Consider the following 22,458-nt stretch of genomic DNA (forward strand, 5'->3'; position numbering starts at 1 on the left):
ATGTTCCACTGTTGAGACAATGAAGTTATGAGCTAAGAGTTGGGCAGGTGAAGTTGTATGTCCGACTGTTGAGACAGTGAAGTAAAGAGCTAAGAGTTGGGCAGGTGAAGTTGTATGTTCCACTGTTGAGACAGTGAAGTTATGAGCTAAGAGTTGGGCAGGTGAAGTTGTATGTTCCACTGTTGAGACAGTGAAGTTATGAGCTAAGAGTTGGGCAGGTGAAGTTGTATGTTCCACTGTTGAGACACTGAAGTTATGAGCTAAGAGTTGGGCAGGTGAAGTTGTATGTTCCACTGCTGAGACAGTGAAGTTATGAGCTAAGAGTTGGGCAGGTAAAGTTGCATGTTCCACTGTTGAGACAGTGAAGTTATGAGCTAAGAGTTGGGCAGGAGAAGTTGTATGTTCCACTGTTGAGACACTGAAGTTATGAGCTAAGAGTTGGGCAGGTGAAGTTGTATGTTCCACTGCTGAGACAGTGAAGTTATGAGCTAAGAGTTGGGCAGGTAAAGTTGTATGTTCCACTGTTGAGACAGTGAAGTTATGAGCTAAGAGTTGGGCAGGTGAAGTTGTATGTTCCACTCTTGAGACAGTGAAGTTATGAGCTAAGAGTTGGACAAGTGAAGCTGTATGTTCCACTGTTGAGACAGTGAAGTTATGAGCTAAGAGATGGGCAGGTGAAGTTGTATGTTCCACTGTTGAGAGAGTGAAGTTATGAGCTAAGAGATGGGCAGGTGAAGTTGTATGTTCCACGGTTGAGACAGTGAAGTTATGAGCTAAGATTTGGGCAGGTGAAGTTGTATGTTCCACTGTTGAGACAGTGAAGTTATGAGCTAAGATTTGGGCAGGTGAAGTATGTTCCACTGTTGAGACAGTGAAGTTATGAGCTAAGAGTTGGGCAGGTGAGTTGTATGTTCCACTGTTGAGACAGTGAAGTTATGAGCTAAGAGTTGGGCAGGTGAAGTATGTTCCACTGTTGAGACAGTAAAGTTATGAGCTAAGAGTTGGGCAGGTGAGTTGTATGTTCCACTGTTGAGACAGTGAAGTTATGAGCTAAGAGTTGGGCAGGTAAAGTTGCATGTTCCACTGTTGAGACAGTGAAGTTATGAGCTAAGAGTTGGGCAGGTGAAGTTGTATGTTCCACTGCTGAGACAGTGAAGTTATGAGCTAAGAGTTGGGCAGGTAAAGTTGTATGTTCCACTGTTGAGACAGTGAAGTTATGAGCTAAGAGTTGGGCAGGTGAAGTTGTATGTTCCACTGTTGAGACAGTGAAGTTATGAGCTAAGAGTTGGGCAGGTAAAGTTGCATGTTCCACTGTTGAGACAGTGAAGTTATGAGCTAAGAGTTGGGCAGGTGAAGTTGTATGTTCCACTGTTGAGACAGTGAAGTTATGAGCTAAGAGTTGGGCAGGTGAAGTTGTATGTTCCACTGTTGAGACAGTGAAGTTATGAGCTAAGAGTTGGGCAGATGAAGTTGTATGTTCCACTGTTGAGACAGTGAAGTTATGAGCTAAGAGTTGGACAAGTGAAGCTGTATGTTCCACTGTTGAGACAGTGAAGTTATGAGCTAAGAGATGGGCAGGTGAAGTTGTATGTTCCACTGTTGAGACAGTGAAGTTATGAGCTAAGAGATGGGCAGGTGAAGTTGTATGTTCCACGGTTGAGACAGTGAAGTTATGAGCTAAGAGTTGGGCAGATGAAGTTGTATGTTCCACTGTTGGGACAGTGAAGCCATTTGAGATGAAGCAACTCACCTCCGGCTTCAGAATGACAGCCTTCCTGTACAGGTCCTCTGCATCAAGGTCTCTACTGTTTTGCCTGCAACCACACGAAACATGCTCTGTGTAGACAATGTTGATACATGTTCTGTGTACTCAATTACTGGTAGTAGATACATGTTCTATGTACACAATTACAGATAGTAGATACATGTTCTATGTACACAATTACAGGTAGTAGAGACATGTTCTATGAACACAATTACAGGTAGTAGATACATGTTCTATGTACACAATTACAGGTAGTAGATACATGTTCTATGTACACAATTACAGGTAGTAGATACATGTTCTATGAACACAATTACATGTAGTAGATACATGTTCTATGTACACAATTACAGGTAGTAGATACATGTTCTGTGTACACAATTACAGGTAGTAGAGACATGTTCTATGTACACAATTACAGGTAGTAGATACATGTTCTATGTACACAATTACTGGTAGTAGATACATGTTCTATGAACACAATTACTGGTGGTAGATACATGATGTTCTACGTACATAATTACTGGTAGTAGATACATTTGTCATTCTCCTAGGACACTTAAAACCCTGGAGGCCGAGTTATTCCTCTGATCTACATGTTTATTAGTTCTCAAAAGTGACTGTCTGGTGAGAATTGCGCTAGTGTGGCACTGGATCTATCTCAGACTATAAAATGACGCTGGGATGTAGAATATTTAAGTTCCCATTTGATGGTTTGAAAGTGAACTGCAAATGTTAAACTGGTTTGAAAAAGAGACTGGTAAAGGTTGTCCGAGATTTTGTTATGTGTACAAAAACAACTTATTTCGCCACTTTATTTCATATACTTAAAGAAATGTGCGATGACAAACTTTATTTAACAGCCTTATGGAAACTTTGAGCGAACAAAATAATGCCCAATATTTGAACAACGTACATATATATATATATCTCAAATGGGTTTGTTTACTGATGTAATCTTATACACTCGATACAAAAAAATCGCTTGCCATAAATGACGAAAACCTCTTTGATGTTAAAAGACAAGAGAGGGGTTACAAATGGGGTATAAGTCTGCTATGCTTAGCACCAGTTCTTTCTAACTCTGCTCAAATAGCCTGCCGACACCTTCCGTTTTTATCCTTCCCAAATTATCGAAAAGGTATGTTGTTTCACACTTCTTCAGCATGGACTCAGATAGAAATATATTGTAAGCTATCGACTCCACAGTTATGTGGATTGCTGTCGCGATTAAGAACCTTTTTGACGTGAAATCCTTGATGCGTGCTTCGTGTTTTCGAAGTGTCAATTTAAATCACACAGTTTTACAAAATGAAATGTCAATGTTTGGACGTAAAGCAGACTAATTGTTTGTCAAAATATCTATGGAAAGGTATGCCACCATCTTGGATGAAGATAAAATAAACTTATGACAGGTATGGGGCTATCTTAGATTTACAACAATCTTGAGATATCTTAGGGCTACGATAGTTTCGAAAATATGCTACGATAGCCTACGATTTCCTTACGATAAATTTACGATAATTATAGGGCTACGGTCGTTTCGAAAATCTAGGCCCTGAATAAAGAATTCAATACAATACTCAATACATTACATATCAATGCTTGGTATTCATACACCACTCTGAAAGTATACTGAAGCATACGTAAAATATGTATATCAGGCCCATTGTCAATACATAACACCTATGTGAGAGAGTATCATTATTCCCATTAGCTTTGCTGCTATAATGAACAATGTCAAAGGTGAAGGCAGAATGTTCCAAAGATCACTGCCCTAACCTACCTGTGGCATCCTTAATGGATTTGAACCATTTCCATGCTAGACTGTGTAGACTATGAATTTACAATTTGCAAAATATGGACACAATGACCTAAATGCTTCAACCAGAGCTAAGCCTTCCTTTTTTGTTATGCTCCTGTTCTTCCTTGTCAAAATTTACACATAGCATATTTGAGTGTGTTGAATGCCTTAGGGACCACGGCGACTTTGGTTTCTTCCCTAGGGCCTCCTTTTGCCTCTGAATGCTTCTTTAGTAATGCATTCAGTGGAAGCACTATGTTAGCGTAATCTTTCACATACCGGTACTCTCTGTGGAAGCTTGTGCAGCCTAATAAAGTGTGAACCTACTTTGGCCATCGGGAAGGTTTTAATTGCTTCTATCTTTTTGCCATAAACTTGAGAACACCTCCACATGATAAAACATGACCCAGAAATGAAACCTTGTCTGTTGTAAAAATTGCATTTGGTTTTCTTTAGTGTTAATTTTGGCTGTTCGAGGTAGTAGCAATCTCATTAAAATCAGACCTTAGTTTTCGCTACTGCCAAACAAAGATCTGAGGACATCCCATTACGGGTCACGTCAGAATGACCTTTCGCAAACTTTGACCGACCAATGAAATGACTGACAAGAAATCGACATAAGCCAATCAGAAGACAGCTTTCTCGAGCTTTACAACACCAGTTTCAAACTGGTGACTACACTTAGAAACACATTTTCACACATTCTCGATTAAAATGTTTAAACCTGATCAAAAGAACATTCTTGAATGGCTTATAGATTGCCTAGATTGTATGGATATAATCATAATACCCGTAACTGTCATTCGTAATACCTTCTGTTAAATATTTCGAGGTTGCATGATTAGAAAACATATTCCAACTGTCACTTTCATGATCTGGTAAGAGACGCTCTGATTGGTTGGATGAAAGGACGTGGTGATCCGTAATGGGATGTCCTCAGATTTGTTTAGCGGTAGCGAGAACTAAGATCTGATTTTAATGAGAATGAGGTAGTAGAATACTTGCTTCAATGCTTCAATTGTTTGAGATGCTCTTCAAAGTTTTTTGCTGTAAATTATCATCAATGATAATCAGTGCAACCTTGAAAAGAAGCTTTCATAACAGTTTGCTCACGAGCTGCTGAAAAGAAAGTGGGGAGTTTGACAAATCTTGGGGCAAATGTTTTAACTGATAAAGGCCTTCATTGGTGACAACAGCAGTTGTATGCTTTGAATTTTCCTGTTTTGGAACATGGGAAAAAACATTAGTAAGGTCTGAGTGGAGAAAATCTTAGCTTGGGCATTCAACTTTCTGTAGTCACAAACAAATCTATATAAGCCATCACATTTCTTGACTAGGATGATGTACCTGAATAAATAGAATTAAACACCTCAATCAAATCATACTTTAGAAAATAGTCTACAAGTTCTTCAGTGTCTTTTGAAGATGAGGAGATTGGCGATAGGGTCTATACTTAACGGGTGGGTGGTTGCCAGTATCAATAATATGTTGGTGCATTTTAGTCTTTTCTAAATCTATCAGACCTATTGAGAACATGTCTCTGTTTTGTTCCAAAATCTAAGTAGTCTGTGTTGTTGGTCTGGAGTCAGTTGTGTATTGGTCAAATCAAATCCTAATTCTTGTGCAATCTTGACATAATCGTTGGTGTCACTGTCAATCTTCCCATCTCCAAAAAGTCAAAGACATATACTAGTTTAGTAGGCTGGGGTGCATTGTATGGAGAAAAAGTACACCGGTGGATCCATAGGGGGGTGCATAGGATGCACATCCCCCCTTTTATTCAGACACCTTACAAGTTAATTGGGACTTGAGTATTATATGCAACCAGGTGGTAGATGGTCAATACTGGAAAGAAAAGCTATTTGGATGGCATAGCAGGCATTTACTCTGGCACATGACTTCAGAGGAAAACACACTGATCTTGTGTCTGATGACACCACTACTGTATCTCCATGAAAAAGGCGGATCAAGATATGAAGTCTGCAATGAACTTGAAAGAGAAAACAAGATTTGGTGTAAAGAACATTTATTATATAAAATGTGGTTATCACTTTCTCACATTGCAGAAGAACGCAACTCAATGGTCCTGGGACACCAAAATGTTTGGTGAGACCATTTCTCATCTTAAAATCAACTCAAATATTGTTATGTTTGCATCTCATCTCAATAGAAACATAAATGAATTTGTCAGTTGGTGACCAGAGCCAGAAGCAATAGCAGTTGATGCACTCCACCAGTCAAGGAGTTCAGATTTGATATACTTAATGATTTCTGCCATTTTGTCTTATGTCTAGATGTTTACAAAAGATTGAATCTGATCAAGCTACTGTACTCTTTATTACTCCACTATGGGCGATTCAAGCTAAGGAATAGGAGATAGAATCAAAGTCAAACATCAGCTTACAGGTAAATTATCAGATAATAAGGAAAGAGTAGTCTGCTAGTAGGTGTGACCTAGTGTGTTTGGCTTATAAAACATAAATGCAAAAATATTTGCTGGGTTTGTTGAACAAATGTCATGGAAGTAATGGAGTATCTGACTTTCAGAAAATAGAAAGTGTTGGATTACCATATGGGGTAATCTGCCACTAATTACTTTACTGTCCACTGCCTGTACATACAAGGTTTACATGCAACAATTGATAAAATTTTATCACAACAAATTTCTTAAAATATCTATTCTTTTCATTTTGGGTGGCCTGATTGTCTAAGGTGCAGTAATTCGCAATGCAGAGTTTCGCCCCTTGGGTATGCCAGAAACCTATTATCGTGGGTTTGAATCCTAGTAGTATAGGTTCACCCTATTTCTGCTTTTTTGATGGTCAACACCATACCAGTGCTCGTGGGTTTCACCAAAGTGGTAAACGTCTGAGATCTGCATTACTTCAGGCTGTCCTCCCATATTAAGCCGACATGCTGTGATATAACTAATACTGTTAGAAGCGGCGTTAAACCCAACTCACTCATTCTTTTCAATCTAAGTTATGTAAAGAATATATGTATGAACTTCAGTGTCAAATTCTAAACAACAAAAAAGTGAATGCAAAACTAGCAGAAAATCTTAATAACAATGTTGTAAGCACTTCTGGTTGACTGACCTTGACCTTCATAGGAAAAACTTTCTCAACTTCGAACTGCATAGACCTTGACAATTGGCACATGAAAAGTGTTGATTCAATTATTTAGAGTCTATCATAAGTGATTAGAAACACTTTGCTGTTTCATGAACTAATCTGAAATTTCTTGAAATTTGGACCATGTTTCATAATTTGTGCTTTAGTAACCTTGAACTCATACAGAGGTCAGTATCTGTGATCATGGGCCTGTCTTTCATCAAATTCCATTCATAAATACTCAAGTTGTTGAGTAGGTGTAGTTTTATACTTCCACTTCATCCTGAGTGCCATCCAGTCATACATCAGAACCTGTCCCCAGAGTAAATAGGAGGTATATCTGGTATAAAGCAGCTAATGGCTGTCATAACCGTGTGATTGAGAAAATCAATTGAGGCAATTAGACAAACACATTAAACAGCCCCTACTAAATTCAGAATTTATCAAAGCAACTAGAGAACAGGGATAGTTTCAAATGCATTTTTCTTGACATTATATACAGTCTTCAATCTAAAATGTGTTGTAAGCTGATCAATGCAAAAAAAATTGGTCAAAATGCACAGATATATGTTCAAGATTCTGTGTGATCATTGACCCTTCAAGCTTTGCCCAATTGGCTACTGATTGAATTTGACTTGTTCCAAATATAGAACGCTAAAAGTACCAAATAGGTGAAATCCACAACATTTGTCAATGTTTTCATTCCCAACACAGGCTCAAAACCAGCTTGAGTCACTGTCATCTGACCTCTGACTTTGTTAATATCAACAGGTTTGACTGGTTACTGAACTTGACATGTCTTTACATGTTGAGTGAAGATAAATACGAGTTACATAAATCAGAACACACAAATAACTACCGGTATGTTGATATCTCCAATAAACTGTCTATGTAGAGTTGTAGTATGCCACAGGAGACAAATTTCAACACTTTCTACTTCTTAAACATACATACCTCACAGCTGTCTTGATCTACTTCTGGAACATAAATGAAGACAGCCTGTAGAACAGGGCAGTCTGGTCCTGATTAGATTACAACCTACCTGAAGGCATTTGCTGCATTAAACAAAAGCTCAAAGTCTGGTGTTGTTTTTGACAGGGCTAATCTGTAGCGGACCTCTGCTTCTATGTGACGGCCAGTCTCTGTCAGGAACTGGGCTGAAACACATCGCATGCAGTACAGGCTACTGTGTCATCTTGTTACATATAATAAACACGGATGTAAGAGGAACTGCTGATTTTGCAACTAGTCCAAAATGTGTTCACAGGTTTTCTTTTATAAATTGAACATGCTCAATGTTGGAAAACCAGAGTACCACACATGCAGGAGTTCATCTGTATTTAGTGATAAAGCATTTCAGGGTTGAACATGCAATATATACACTATACATGGACACTTTACACAGTACATGAACATTATTTACATTACATGGACACTATACACATTACATGAACAATGTATACACTACATACATACTACATGAACATTATATACATTACATGGACACTATACACATTACATGAACAATGTATACACTACATACACACTACATGAACATTATATACATTACATGGAAACTATACACATTACATGAACAATGATACACTACATGGACACTTTACACACTACATGAACAATAGATACACTACATGACACTTAGGATTAGGATTAATTCAGACCTTTCAAATAGTGTATGGCCAAACATGTAGTAGAAAAGATGTTTTACAAGCAGATAATTTCCTTGATAAATGTTGGCTTCATCTATCACAAAATAGTCTCTGGGAACTTGGTGTCACAGCAGTAATCTTCTTGTTGGCTGGTGCTGAAAGAGTTAAACGTTGCCCATGCTGCCAAAATAGCAGCGTCTTTCAAGCATTTCCACCCATGACATGAATATTGTTATATTGGCATTTGTGCACAAGCTAAGATATTTTTTTTTCATACCTACCTTACTTTTTAGGACAAAATTCAAGTTAAAAAAAATGTGAGAAGATTTTCATTTTTTTAAATTGCCCTGCCTCACTTTTGAAATGAGTTTGAAATCCGTAAACCAAGCAATAAAAAAAAGTGTCGCCATACATGAACAAAATATACACTATATGGACACTTTACACAATACATGAACAATATATACACTCCATGACACTTTACACACTAAATGAATAATATATACACTATACATGGACACTTTACACACTACATAAACAATATATACACTATACATGCACACTTTACACACTACATGAACAATATATACACTCCATGACACTTTACACAATACATGAACAATATATACGCTATACATGGACACTTTACACATTACATGAACAATATATACACTATACAAGGACACTTAACACACTACATGAACAATATATACACTATACAAGGACACTTTACACAATACATGAACAGTATATACACTATACAAGGACACTTTACACACTACATGAACAATATATACACTCCATGACACTTTACACACCACATGAACAATATATACACTATACATGCACACTTTACACACTACATGAACAATATATACACTATACAAGGACACTTTACACACTACATGAACAATATATACACTATACAAGGACACTTTACACACCACATGAACAATATATACACTCCATGACACTTTACACACTACATGAACAATATATACACTATACAAGGACACTTTACACACTACATGAACAATATATATACACTATACATGGACACTTTACACATTACATGAACAATATATATACACTATACATGGACACTTTACACAACATGAACAATATATAAACTCCATGACACTTTACACACTACATGAACAATATATACACAATACAAGGACACTTTACACACTACATGAACAATATATACACAATACAAGGACACTTTACACACAACATGAACAATATATACACTATACAAGGACACTTTACACACTACATGAACAATATATACACTATACATGGACACTTTACACACAACATGAACAATATATACACTCCATGACACTTTACACACTACATGAACAATATATACACTACACATGGACACTTTACACACTACATGAACAATATATACACAATACAAGGACACTTTACACACTACATGAACAATATATACACTCCATGACACTTTACACACTACATGAACAATATATACACTACACATGGACACTTTACACACTACATGAACAATATTTACACTATACAAGGACACTTTACATAATACATGAACAATATATACACTATACATGTACACTTTACACACCACATGAACAATATATACAGAACATGACACTTAACACACTACATGAACAATATATACACTATACATGGACACAATACACACTAAATAAACAATATATACACTACATGACACTTCACACACTACATGAACAGTATATACACCATACATGGACACGTTACACACTACATGAACAATATATACACTCCATACACACTTTACACACATGAACAATATATACACTCCATGACACTTTACACACTATATGAATAATATATACACTATACATGGACACTTTACACAATACATGAACAATATATACACTCCATGACACTTTACACACTACATGAACAATAGATACAGTACATGACACTTTACATGCTACATGAACAATATATACACTATACATGGACACTTTACACACTACATGAACAATATATACACTACACATGGACACTTTACACACTACATGAACAAAATATACACTACATGGACACTTTACATAATACATGAACAATATATACACTATACATGTACAATTTCACACCACATGAACAATATATACAGAACATGACACTTAACACACCACATGAACAATATATACACTATACATGTACACTTTACACACCACATGAACAATATATACACTACATGATACTTTACACATGAACATAAGTTGTATAGGTAATGATGGTTCTGGACCACTTCCACTGGAGCCAGATTTATATACCTATACCACCACTACAGGGGGAATTTTTTATGTGTAAACGCTGATGCGATTCAACGATCGTCATGAGATTAAGTTAAATTGGCTCTAGCTCACCACTACCTGGAGTCAATCAATGATACCATAGAGGGAATTTTTAGTACAAAAACGATGAGACTAAACTAAATTGTAATGAAAATATTCTCTATCATTTTTACTCATACATATACCATTATTTTGAACGAAGTGATATTCAACATTTTTACTAAGTTCTTCATTCATTTTTCTAGGAGACCAGACTCTATATTCTTCTTGGTAATTGGAAAGAAACAATTGATGACTGTATTTGGTGGGTTTGATATCACTGATATAATATATACCCTGTGGTAATTCTCTCCATTTGATAATTATGTCCCTGAGCATAAATGCTTCGATAGCTTTTTCGAGTTCTTCCTTTGTTGGTTTGTAATTCTCCATTATTATAAATTTATGTAAGCATTCGTTTAAATGTGATCCAACGATAGGAATTTTTAATCTCCAACAAGTTCTTTGGTTTTGGCATGGAATAATTGACGCAATTGTTGTCTCCCCTGTTCTATGAACTTTTTTTTCTCGTCTTAGCTAATACCACTGGTCTTACGAGAATTTGATCGAATCTCCTGCTTCATTGCGTTGCATTTGGTGAGTTCTGACAAAACTAAACGAAACTCCTCCTCGGATATCTTACAATCAGCCATTGCTGTTGAAATATGATCCTCAATGCTGTTCAACTTTGCTTCGGCGAGTATCCGAATATTATCATGTTTTAATGCTTTCTTTTGGAACTTACAAGAAATGAATTTTATCGGTATTCCTGCCAGTCCAGAGACTGCAGCCGCTACTTCCATGCCATGTACAATAGGCGTTGCGATTATAGTTGATAATAAACCAACACCGGCTACAGTCCCATGCTAGCTGTTACAAGCGCGGTGTCAACTCCGTCGAGAGCATTCACAGCTTTGCGGTACTTTTTATACAATCCAAGTCTCAACTCCTTCTCATTCTCTATTCGATGTTTTATGTCGCTTATTTGATGTAATCAAAATTCATCAACAGTATCCATCTTTTCAGATGCCTCATCGAGCGCCGAATATAAACTCATAGTGTATATTATTATATCATATAATAGTCTTTAATTGGTCTTGCTTCAATGTTTTGAGAGTATACATCAACCTTATCAAATGTATATTATACGGCATGAATATCTTTGTAAGAGAAATGCTATCACTTTTAATAATTTGGACTCCCTCAAGGGTTGCAATGGGTGATACTCCGACATGAATAATACTGCAACGTTGACATTGGTGTTTCTTAAGCCATTTAATTGATAGACCTGGTAATATTTCGAAGGCATCTTCTGGTGCATCTCCAAACAAGACTTCAATAATAAGTGTAGAAAGATCAGGTAATGCACTCAAGTTATCTTTAATATCATTGAATTCAGTAACCAAATTTAAACTAACATTTTTTGATGACGGACGACTCAATAACATATGACCTGGGTTTTCTGGCAGGGGAGAGACAAACACACTTTTTCATTTTGATGGGATATAAGCCCTGAGTACGATCCCACTATTTATTATCTTAATTAAATTATGTGCCTTACCCATCATCACATATGGTGGGTTAATGACGATATCCAGTAGCCACTCGATTTTTTGTTTGATCATAGTCCATTTATCATCATCGTTGCGAGTAAGATTGTACGAAGTGTTTTTATTGAGTCTACTGAAGGCGATATCGCTTAAATCTCCTAGATTAACTGGGAATGCAACTTCTTTCCACTTGTATACATTATCTTGTAAGTGTAAAGCGTATAACTTGCCATCGATACCAGGTTTACCGAATCCTGTGTCTCCGAGATCGGAAAGCGCAATTTGTGCCGTAACAACACAAGAAGGAGTAAATGGAATATATTTATTCATTAATATGATATATGGCAAAATTTGGAGGCAGACTCAGCCCGAGATGCGTTGTCGTGGGGTCGAAGACCCGGACTATCTCGTGGGATATGATGCCCTGGGGTCGTGGACCCGGACTATCCCTGGAATGTGTGCCCTGGGAATGTGGACCCGGACTATCCCAGCTATGTGCCCTGTACTACTTGGGGGATACTTAGTTCACTCCATGTGAGTGTTGCCATGGGGTGATGTATAAATGCCGTATAAAAGCTGAGGTGGTGTATAAATGCTGCCAAATCTGCCTCCTCACATGGGAGGGTGGGCAGGAGTTAAAAAACAATGGCAACAGGACAAAGTTGAACAAGGCAGAGGTCATGTGATCAATTCTTTAAATAGCAAAACAGACCGATGAGCATGCGCATACGTAATACTGTGTAAATAAGTTGTAACTACTAAAAGTGGAAAAAGGGGTACTGGAAACAGGATTGTGATAATTATAAATGATAAGAAATAAGAGTGCATGGATGGATAAGATAACTGTTATGAGCTGCACAAACAAAAATATATAATTTACATTTGTATTACATTATCTAAGATTATGCGTTCCAGGGCCTAATGAATTAACCATTATTTATAATATGGAGTGTTACACTCAAGTATCCTATATGTACAGGTTGATGTTTTACATCTAATACAGAAATTTTGAGGTCTGAAATAATACCCCGCTTAAATCTTTTACATTGTAATGTTGAGAAAGATTCCGTTCCACCGCTATTATATTTTTCATCTTTGACTGGAATAGCTCTCAACAGAGTAGAAGGACCTTCTAGTTGAATATTATCTGTTGTACTGATTTTATCAAGATGGATGCACAACTCTTTATAGGGAACTAAATAGACTGACCATTTGTTATTCCCGGGAGTGTGACATACATATTAAATATACAATGAAACTATATCATAACTTAAATATGAAATCAACTTACATTACTAATCAGTCGATTTTAGTAAGTGCCTCTGGTGCTATTTTTTTTGTTAAATTCCCTGATATCTTTGAAAAATACAGGGTCACAGCAACTAGTGATAACATGAGGCACGATTGGTTTCACAATCCGATGCAATTTTGGCAGAACCAGTTAAACTTTGCCATATGGTGTGCCACAACAGAATTTCAACTAAATAAGTCTGTTTTATCATTTCATGTGTACTATCAGATTAGACGTATACTTAAAGAAATTAGGGCCCCATTACCGCAGGATCGAGCATGGAATTCCACAAATAATCTACACAATAGGTTCGCGTATGAGCGTATTTGTCATGAATTTGGTATTTCTACTAGTAAAGATTGGTGTATTAAAGGACTTAACCATGGTTTAAGTGTTCCGTACAATGGACAAATAACTGTTTAAGAAGAAAGTGATGATTTAGTTGAAGAAATTCACCAAAAACCATTCAATCCATATAGGCTGTTACAGACAAACAAACTTTGTGTAAGAATATGTGATCTTTATTTAAAAACACATAATTGGTATCACGGCTGGGAACTTTTGAGTAACGAATGGAGAGGAGATATTATGAGTTTTAAGAGTGGTTTAATTTATATTGTTACAAAATTTGTACAACTGAACAATACTGCAAACGCTTGGAATGAATTTCTTAATGATAAAACAGAAAATAAATTTACTAACCCAGGAGTTGTAAGAGTTAATGAATCAATAAGAACTTATGTATGGGAAATTCTTGGTGCACAATCGCAAACACAAACGGGAATAATTGGTTCTGGGATGGCGCTCGATGCACAAAAACAGTTTGTCGCAAATGTGGAGGATGCTATTAATTCACCAGTTGACATACCATCGTCTATAAAGCGTTATCAAGATGTATTACAGTACGCACAATCCAAAGTAGACTATGTTTATGCACCGGGACTATACATGTTTCCGAGTAATATGGAACTTAAGATCGGTCAAGTGATTGGTTATAATAATAAAATTGTTATTGCTTCCGATAAGCAAAAACCAGGTATAAATTCAGATATTAACACCTTATTAATAACGCAAACAAACACAGGCGAAATGGGAAAAGTAAAGCCACAGACACCACAACAACCATCTACTGACGCACAACCACAAGTGCCACCACATATTGCAGCTAAAAATCAACAACATATCGATGAAAAAACACAGCTTATAGTAGGTGGAGTTGCGGCTGGTTTACTCATGATGTAGTTAAAGAGTTCTTAATGGGATAAATACTCTTTAGTGGATACATACAACAGCCCTGCAATTGCTACAATCAGTGCCAACAAGTTTTGACTAAGCCAAGTGGTGGTCTTTGCTAATAAATTCAAGAGCCAGGAAACAATACTCCCTATTAAACCGGGAAGTGCAGACGCAGCTTTCCCAGCGAGCTTTCCCAGTGCTTCTCCTAATGCTTTTAAATGTTTTTTATCCACTCTTTTACACCATTTTTATCACTAGGTGGTGTGCCACCTCCTGTACTGCCTGTACCACCGGTAAACGCGAGAGTCAAAGTATAATAAATCCCAATATGGTTAAAATACTGGCAATGGTTATTCCGTGTTTTCTGAACAATGTTTTAATTTTATCGGCAAGTGTAGTATCATCGTTGAGGACTTGATCGATAGTTTCTCGAATTCGACTGATTTGTGAACGAAGTGACTTTCTATTACTGGAAGCATCTTCGAGGCGTGCCGATCTTTCATCTTCTAAGTTACGCAATCTTTCAGCAACGCGGCGTCTATTAAATCCTTCGCCTGCCTGTTCAAGTTTTGTTTTCTCATAAGCTATACGCTTATCGAGTGCGGAAAGCTTGGCTATATTATTGATGAGTTCTCCCCGCATTGTTTGCATTGCCTTGTCAAGGCCTCGTTATTCCCTAATACTGAACTCCGAGGATGGTACACTGGCCGTGAAATTATCGTAGTAGGTATCCAAGATTTCTCCGAGTCCGTCCGAGGCCAGCTTCGAGCTTTCTTCTAAATTATCTATGTTACTGAGTTCAGCACGCACAGTCTGAAGAACCTTAGTAGTCTTCGCGGAAAGTTTTTCTCATGATTAGTCTACAAAACTTAATTCATTACGAACAATATTGATGCCGTGTTTACTGGCTATCGTAGACAAAGCTAGGGGCTTAAGAGTACGAGAATGCATAAGATCAATACCCGGAGAGCCACTCAGTTACAATATTCCTTTACTATCTATCGTAAACTTTGAATAGTCACGACCAATTGGGCTAACATATTTTTTATCATCTTTTAAGGCATCGTAATAATCATTAACGGCTGGTTTCAAAAGTTCATCTTTAAGATTCATGCCACCAAAGCTGGTTTCATCAGTACCCTCTTCGATTGTACTAGTATCAGTTATGTTATCTAGATTAATATCATCAATTTTTATATTAAACATAAGGTTACATAATTTCAATATAACAATGTCTTTGCAATACGGACGCAAGTTAAACCCACAACGTAGACTTAGGGATCCATTAGGGGTTAAAGCAATTCGTCAGTCTGTAACTATAACTAATAACCCGAGTACCATCGATCAGAATCAAACGCTTCTGGTTCGCTTTCCTAATCTCGGCACACACGATGTGTTAGTTCCGGGAACTGCACGACTATCATTTACAATTAGTTTGAATTCTGCCGACGTTAGCAGAGAGCTCGTTCAGAACATAGGTTGTGCGATCGTTAAGAAAATTAGCGGTAATGAAGTTTTGAGTATTGACGACAGCAATGTATATTTCTGTTACATGGATCTCTGGAGAACAGCTAAAGAACGGGAAAACTTAAGAGTACCAAGGTATTTGTAATCAGAACACATTCAGACTGTGTGTGGGTGCTGAAAGTGGTGATAATACCGTCGTAGGAGATAAGGCCGTTGCTGATGCATTAGGTAACCGATTCTATATTCCGCTAGACTTTGAATTACTAGATAGTCACATGCCCTTTTATCATGCATCCCAAGGCGATAGGTTAGAATACGAAATCACTTTTAATGACTACAGCAGAGTAATCAAAGCTACTGAAGATCCTAGTAGCTATTCTATTGAAAATATCTCACTGGAGTATGATATGATAACAGATCCTGAATTAGCCAGACAAATTTGTAACCAGTATACCGGAAGTTTAGCCATTTTGTACGATTGCGGGCTTCGACACCGAAAGATCACCATGAACAAAAGAGAAACGATGTGGAATATCAATCTAAACGTTCCCGCTAGATCGCTGAAGGGTATTTTAATGTTGTTCGAGGACCCTTCTGAAGCATTTGCAAGAGATACCGAGGTGTTTTACAATCCCAAGACTACAAAAGTAGAACTGACTATCGAGGGCGTGTCTAATCAACTATATAGTCAAGGCATGCGAGCATATCAACAGTGGGATGAGATTAAAAAACTCCCTTCTATAAAACAAAGCCCAGAAGTTATCACGGTTGTGAAAGATCTGTCTCTCGGGGATGTATCGATGGCTGAATTCCTTACCACGAAGTATGCGCTGTGGCTCGACATGCGAACAACGGACGATGACCAACTACACGGCAGTGGGCAGAGAATACAAAATGCCAGCGAGGGTGTTACTATACAGATAACGAAGCACCAGGAAGCGGCTGGTAAATTAAACATATATTTGTACGTGATTATGGACGCGCAACTTAATATACAGAATGGACGATTCGTGCAAGCAATCTATTAATAATCTTTTACCTAAAGAACCACACTGCGCTATCATCTGCGGGCAAACGGGTTGCGGAAAAACAGCTTTTATTCGAGATATTTTACAAAGTCATTATCAGGATGTTTTCGATCATATCATCATGGAACTGTTCTGGGTGAACAATACCTTCCAAATGGCGTGCTGGTTTTCTTGGGGAATTAGTCAGCAAAGAGCCAGAGTCACAGGAGACTAATCACAATTTTATTTACAAGAACAATTAACAATTTACAATATACTTAGAAAATAACTGCGGGTGCCACAGAGAGTCGGTACACACCCTGGGCTGTGGGAGAGAGGTCTGCTTGGTAAGAGAGTCAAACCCCTTCTCTGCTTAAAACCTGCCTACAGTATGTATTTAACAAAAAATTTGAACAATAAAAAGGAATGTGATTGGTTGATACACGATTGGTTGTGTCCTAAGCTAAATGGATGGCTAGACAGAGGGGAATACTAAATCCTGTTTATCCTGTTGGACTGGCACTAATCTTGTTGACATATTTACTGGATGCTTTGAAAGAGATTAGGGTGTCACTATAGATGAGCCTGTGTGGGGGCTAATCCTTAATGCCCTATAGACGAGCTTGTATGGGGGCTAATCCTTAATGCACTATAGACGAGCTTGTATGGGGGCTAATCCTTAATGAGTCTTAATTGAAGTAATGTTATTCTAATATACCCCGGTAGGTGATGACAGATATACTTAAATAAATATCCTTTGTCTGGGAGATGGAATCTTGATACCTTAGGCTAGCATTTATCTAAAAGCTTCAAATCTATTAAACTATGTAGACGTAACTCTTGTTTTATTGAATAGTATGTCTAGAAGATGTCTTCCCATTACCTTAGGCTAGCAACTATCTAAAAAGCTATAACTGAAACTACTGATATTTTATATATGCATTTTACCTGATGATAATTATTACTTGCTAAACTATAATTATATGAAATGATGTATAAATATTACACCATGATAACTCATAAAAGCACTTGATGTAGATCTAATTATTATAAGATAACTTAGTATAAATGTTGTACCATGATAACTTGGTGGAGAATCCGGGTATGACAGACTTCTTAGTCTGTCCTTTCCTGTACCTCTTTGCAGCATGGCATATGGTTCACAAAACTGTAGGAAGTGACAGTCTCTTATTAAAAGGATATACTACCTTCCTGGAGGCCAATCACCAAGAACGAAGAAATGGCCTTTAACAAGATTGAAGAAAGAACAAGAACCTCTCCGATCAAGAACAAGTTCTCCGATCCAAAACCTTCCCTGCTCGAATATCTTAGCAACACTGCTAAGACTTCCCTTTCAAGATGTCGTTCCTGCACATGACCTAAGAAAAGAAGTATACACGCCTATCCCACAGAGACCCGACCACAGCCATCTTCATGCAGACCCTGCACAATACAGAAACTGCCTCACTGGCACCTACAAGATGGACACTGTGTACAAGATATCTCATTGCGACTTACTAATTTGTGTTTACTTACATGGACTCAATCAAGGATATATATTGTGTGACTGTTGAATAGTGCAACCAGGTATGTTTAATCAAAGCCAGTATATTAATGCCAAAATGTGTCTTTCCAAAATTTAGTTTTGTATGTGTGCAATATACTCCAAATTACATCTTTAGTCAAGCTAGATTTTTGAAGTTATTGTGCAGGGAATCTTTGAAATGTCTCCAGGCCACGCCAGACATATAGTTGCAGCTAGGGCTCAGATAAACCTAAGCTGTAGGGTTATCGAGTCACACCTCTAAGCTCGACTCGTAATTTCAAGAATCTAAACGACAAAATTTGTCATTTGTTACAAGTAATTAATGTGCACAGTTTGGTACAAAATTGAATGTATTGTCTAGGACTTTGAATTCAGATAAGGGATATTCTTGGGTGAGCCACCCCATCACATATGTTTATTGTATGTCAGTATTAAGTAATTAACAGCACAGCAGTATTCAGCATTTCAGAATTTTGATGTCGGAATTAAGGGTTTTTTTTCTTGGGCATCGCACCCACAATATCTGGGCAAGCTCCGTCAAAGACACGGGAAGGGCACCCATTGTACTTAAAAGGGCAATAGTACCCACAGGTACCGTCTGAGTCACGCGGTAAAGCTAGACTCCTGGTTTCAAATTTCTTTATGTGAAATATTTGCTGAGATGTTTAATTTGCACTTTTTATGGCATTAATCATTATCATTATTCGGTACTGAGTCGCACCGCCAAGCCAGACTCCTGAATTCAAAGAACCTTTAGTGATATATTTATTGAATCTGTGCAAAGCGGTAATTAACGTGTAGTGAAATTGCACATTACAAAGATCACTTGGTTAGTTTTCAAACTGGCACTAATTCAAATTGGCTAGATGATCACTTTCATACCGTCATTGCATAGATATATTTGTTGCATAAGGATTTCATGTAACTGATTTTGTTCACATTTGCATGGTCGTTTTCATTGGTGAAAAAACTCACACATATCAATTTGGACGCATGTAAGCTTGGGGTCCAAGCTTCACGTAACGGAGGGAAGTTGTCATAGCGACTGATTTACGACATCCATTGTCTGAAGAATATTTGATTGCAAAGGCTCATTACCCTGGAGCCATGACATCTATATGCCTTGAAACACTTAATTGCTGTTATTTATTAGATGCTAATTCTATTTGTTAATCCCCATTTTTGTGTTCATCGACCGTCTGCCATCCTGAACAGGATGTGCAAGTATGTCATTGATGATTTACTGTTTACATTTATATTTATCACTTACTAAATGTCAGGTGACCTTGGCTATATAAGCCTTGGTCCAGAGAGAGGAGAAAAGGAGAAAGAAAGGTCTTACCCTTAGCCTAGCTAGGGTTAGGCTGGGTGCTCCGGGGCACCTAGACAACAACCACTACCACTATGTGCTGACCAGGCACATAGTGTCTTTTGTATGTATATATCAACATGTATAAAGTAGAACTGTATATACCACAAGCCATCGTCTCCAAGTTGTCACTTCCTACTGAGAACCATATGTCGGCCTCTTGCATATACGAGTATGCAAACTGTTCATTAATCAACGTCGGACCGACACACGTTGTTAATATTATTATTCTGTGCCCGACTATAAGCGTTAATAAAACATACCTATCGAGAGATTGGGTAATGAATGATCCCAGGGTGTACAGAGTTGATCCGGGCGATCGTTTACAAGACTGTTTACGAGTATGTCACGAAAAATACAAAGGAGAATCAACCCTTTTCATAATAGACGACTGCAGTGTGAGTAAAGTACTCACCAAAAAGAAAGATATGCTTTCATATTTAGCATTCTCCGGAAGACATACTCAGCATAGCGTTTGGGTACTTACTCAAAAGTACAACTCTGTCCTGAAAGATCTCAGAGAGCAGACCAAATGGGAAGCCCTGTTTCATTGCAAAGACCGAGATTCATTTGAGGAATGTCTATGCGAAAAGTATGTTATTTATACCAAGCCCGAACGAGATAAAGTCAGAAAACTGTTAGCTTCAACGAAGCATTGTAAACTCATATTAAAAACCATCAACCAGCTGCTTATGCAATTGCTTAGCAAAAGTAGCAACTGCTAAGCAAAAATATAGCAAAATTAGCAACTGCTAAGCAAAAATATAGCAACTGCTGAGCAAAAATATAGCAACTGCTGAGCAAAAAATATAGCAACTGCTAAGCAAAAATATATCAAAAATACGATAAATTGAACATTAGCGGTTATTATGTAATAATGTGGTTTGAAATCCTCATTCTTTCGCAACAGTTTATTATTTCAGGCAGTATTGGATATGCCATATTTTATTATGTTAGACTTAAATATCTCCTTAGGTATTACATTATGGAATGCGACGAACTTATCGAACAAATGCTCAAAGAACCTGATCAACATGCAGAAGTAGTTACAGATAAATCTTTAGATAAACATGGAGAAAGACTCGTGGCTTTGGTAGCCGTAGGAAAATGTTCCCAAAAATCCCCCCAATATTTGGGGGAAAATTATACCACTGAAAAATTTGATAACATGACTGATGAAGAAATTAAAAAACTGTACGCGCCTCTAGACTGGGAGCTACCATGACTAAAACAATTGGTTCGGCTATGTTACAACTATACACAGTCGTAGCTAGTACGTTTCTTCCTATCCCGGCAGAACATCGTCCGATGAACTTATCGAACAAATGCTCAAAGAACCAGATCAACATGCTGAAGTAGTTACAGATAAATCTTTAGATAAACATAGAGAAAGACTCGCGGCATTGGTAGCCGGTGGCAAATGTTCCCATTATTTGGGAGAAAATTATACCATCGAAAAAAATTGATAACATGACCGACGAAGAAATTAAAAAACTGTACGCACATTACGAGTGTAGACTGGGAGCTACCATGATGAAAACAATAGGTTCAGCTATGTTACAACTATACACAGTCGCAGCTAGTACGTTTCTTCCTATCCCGGCAGAACATCGACCGTATTTATGCGAATCTCTCGAGAAAGACCCATTCATTGAACATGCTATAAGCGCAGTAAGCTGTGAGTTTTATCATAGATACGGAATGGTCTCAGCGCCGGTGACCACTGCTTTAATAAAGGCTAGGTATTGTCAATTTAAACATACGTGCCAACTTCATAATAATGGAGAGTCAAGTGACACCACAAAAGCTTGTGGAGACACAACCACAACAAGTGAACGAGGAAATAACCCCGATTGCACAATCACAACAACGAAATCACAAGCCAGAGTGACAAAGAATCCTTTGAAAATCGCCGCTGGTAAAAAGGGTGCGTTAGCGAGGAAGGCTAGAAAACTAATGTATAATTAAAAAATTGAACACTGGAGTCAGATTTATATACCTATACCGCAACTGCAGATGGAATTTTTTATGTCAAAATGATGATGCGATTCAACGATCGTCATGAGATCGTTTTAAAAGAAACATCAATATTAATTAATATTGAATAAAATTTACTACAGCCCGAGAGGATATTGGAAAGGTATAGGAGCAATACAAAAATTAGCCACTGCGGCTAAGGTATCTTTAAAGATGTGGCCAAGGATTGGTTAAAGAAACAAGCGATGTGGCAAATATACTTATCGGCACTGCGTTATATACCGAGGAAGAAGT

General features: G+C 37.5%; 1 protein-coding gene across 1 annotated transcript in view; it reads right to left on the reverse strand.

The window, feature by feature from the left end:
- LOC139475942 (protein O-mannosyl-transferase TMTC2-like) overlaps positions 1-22,458 on the reverse strand; it is a 555,954-nt gene that overhangs the window by 35,960 nt on the left and 497,536 nt on the right. Inside the window, exons 11-12 of the mRNA XM_071259155.1 lie at positions 7,725-7,839; positions 1,751-1,814 (exon numbers count right to left, since the gene is read on the reverse strand). Of these exons, the coding sequence (XP_071115256.1) occupies positions 1,751-1,814; positions 7,725-7,839 (179 nt within the window). The remainder of the gene's footprint in view (positions 1-1,750; positions 1,815-7,724; positions 7,840-22,458) is intronic.

This window comes from Haliotis cracherodii, unplaced genomic scaffold (assembly GCF_022045235.1).
Source record: "Haliotis cracherodii isolate W230 unplaced genomic scaffold, xgHalCrac1.p SCAF_3, whole genome shotgun sequence".
Lineage (NCBI taxonomy): Eukaryota > Metazoa > Mollusca > Gastropoda > Lepetellida > Haliotidae > Haliotis > Haliotis cracherodii.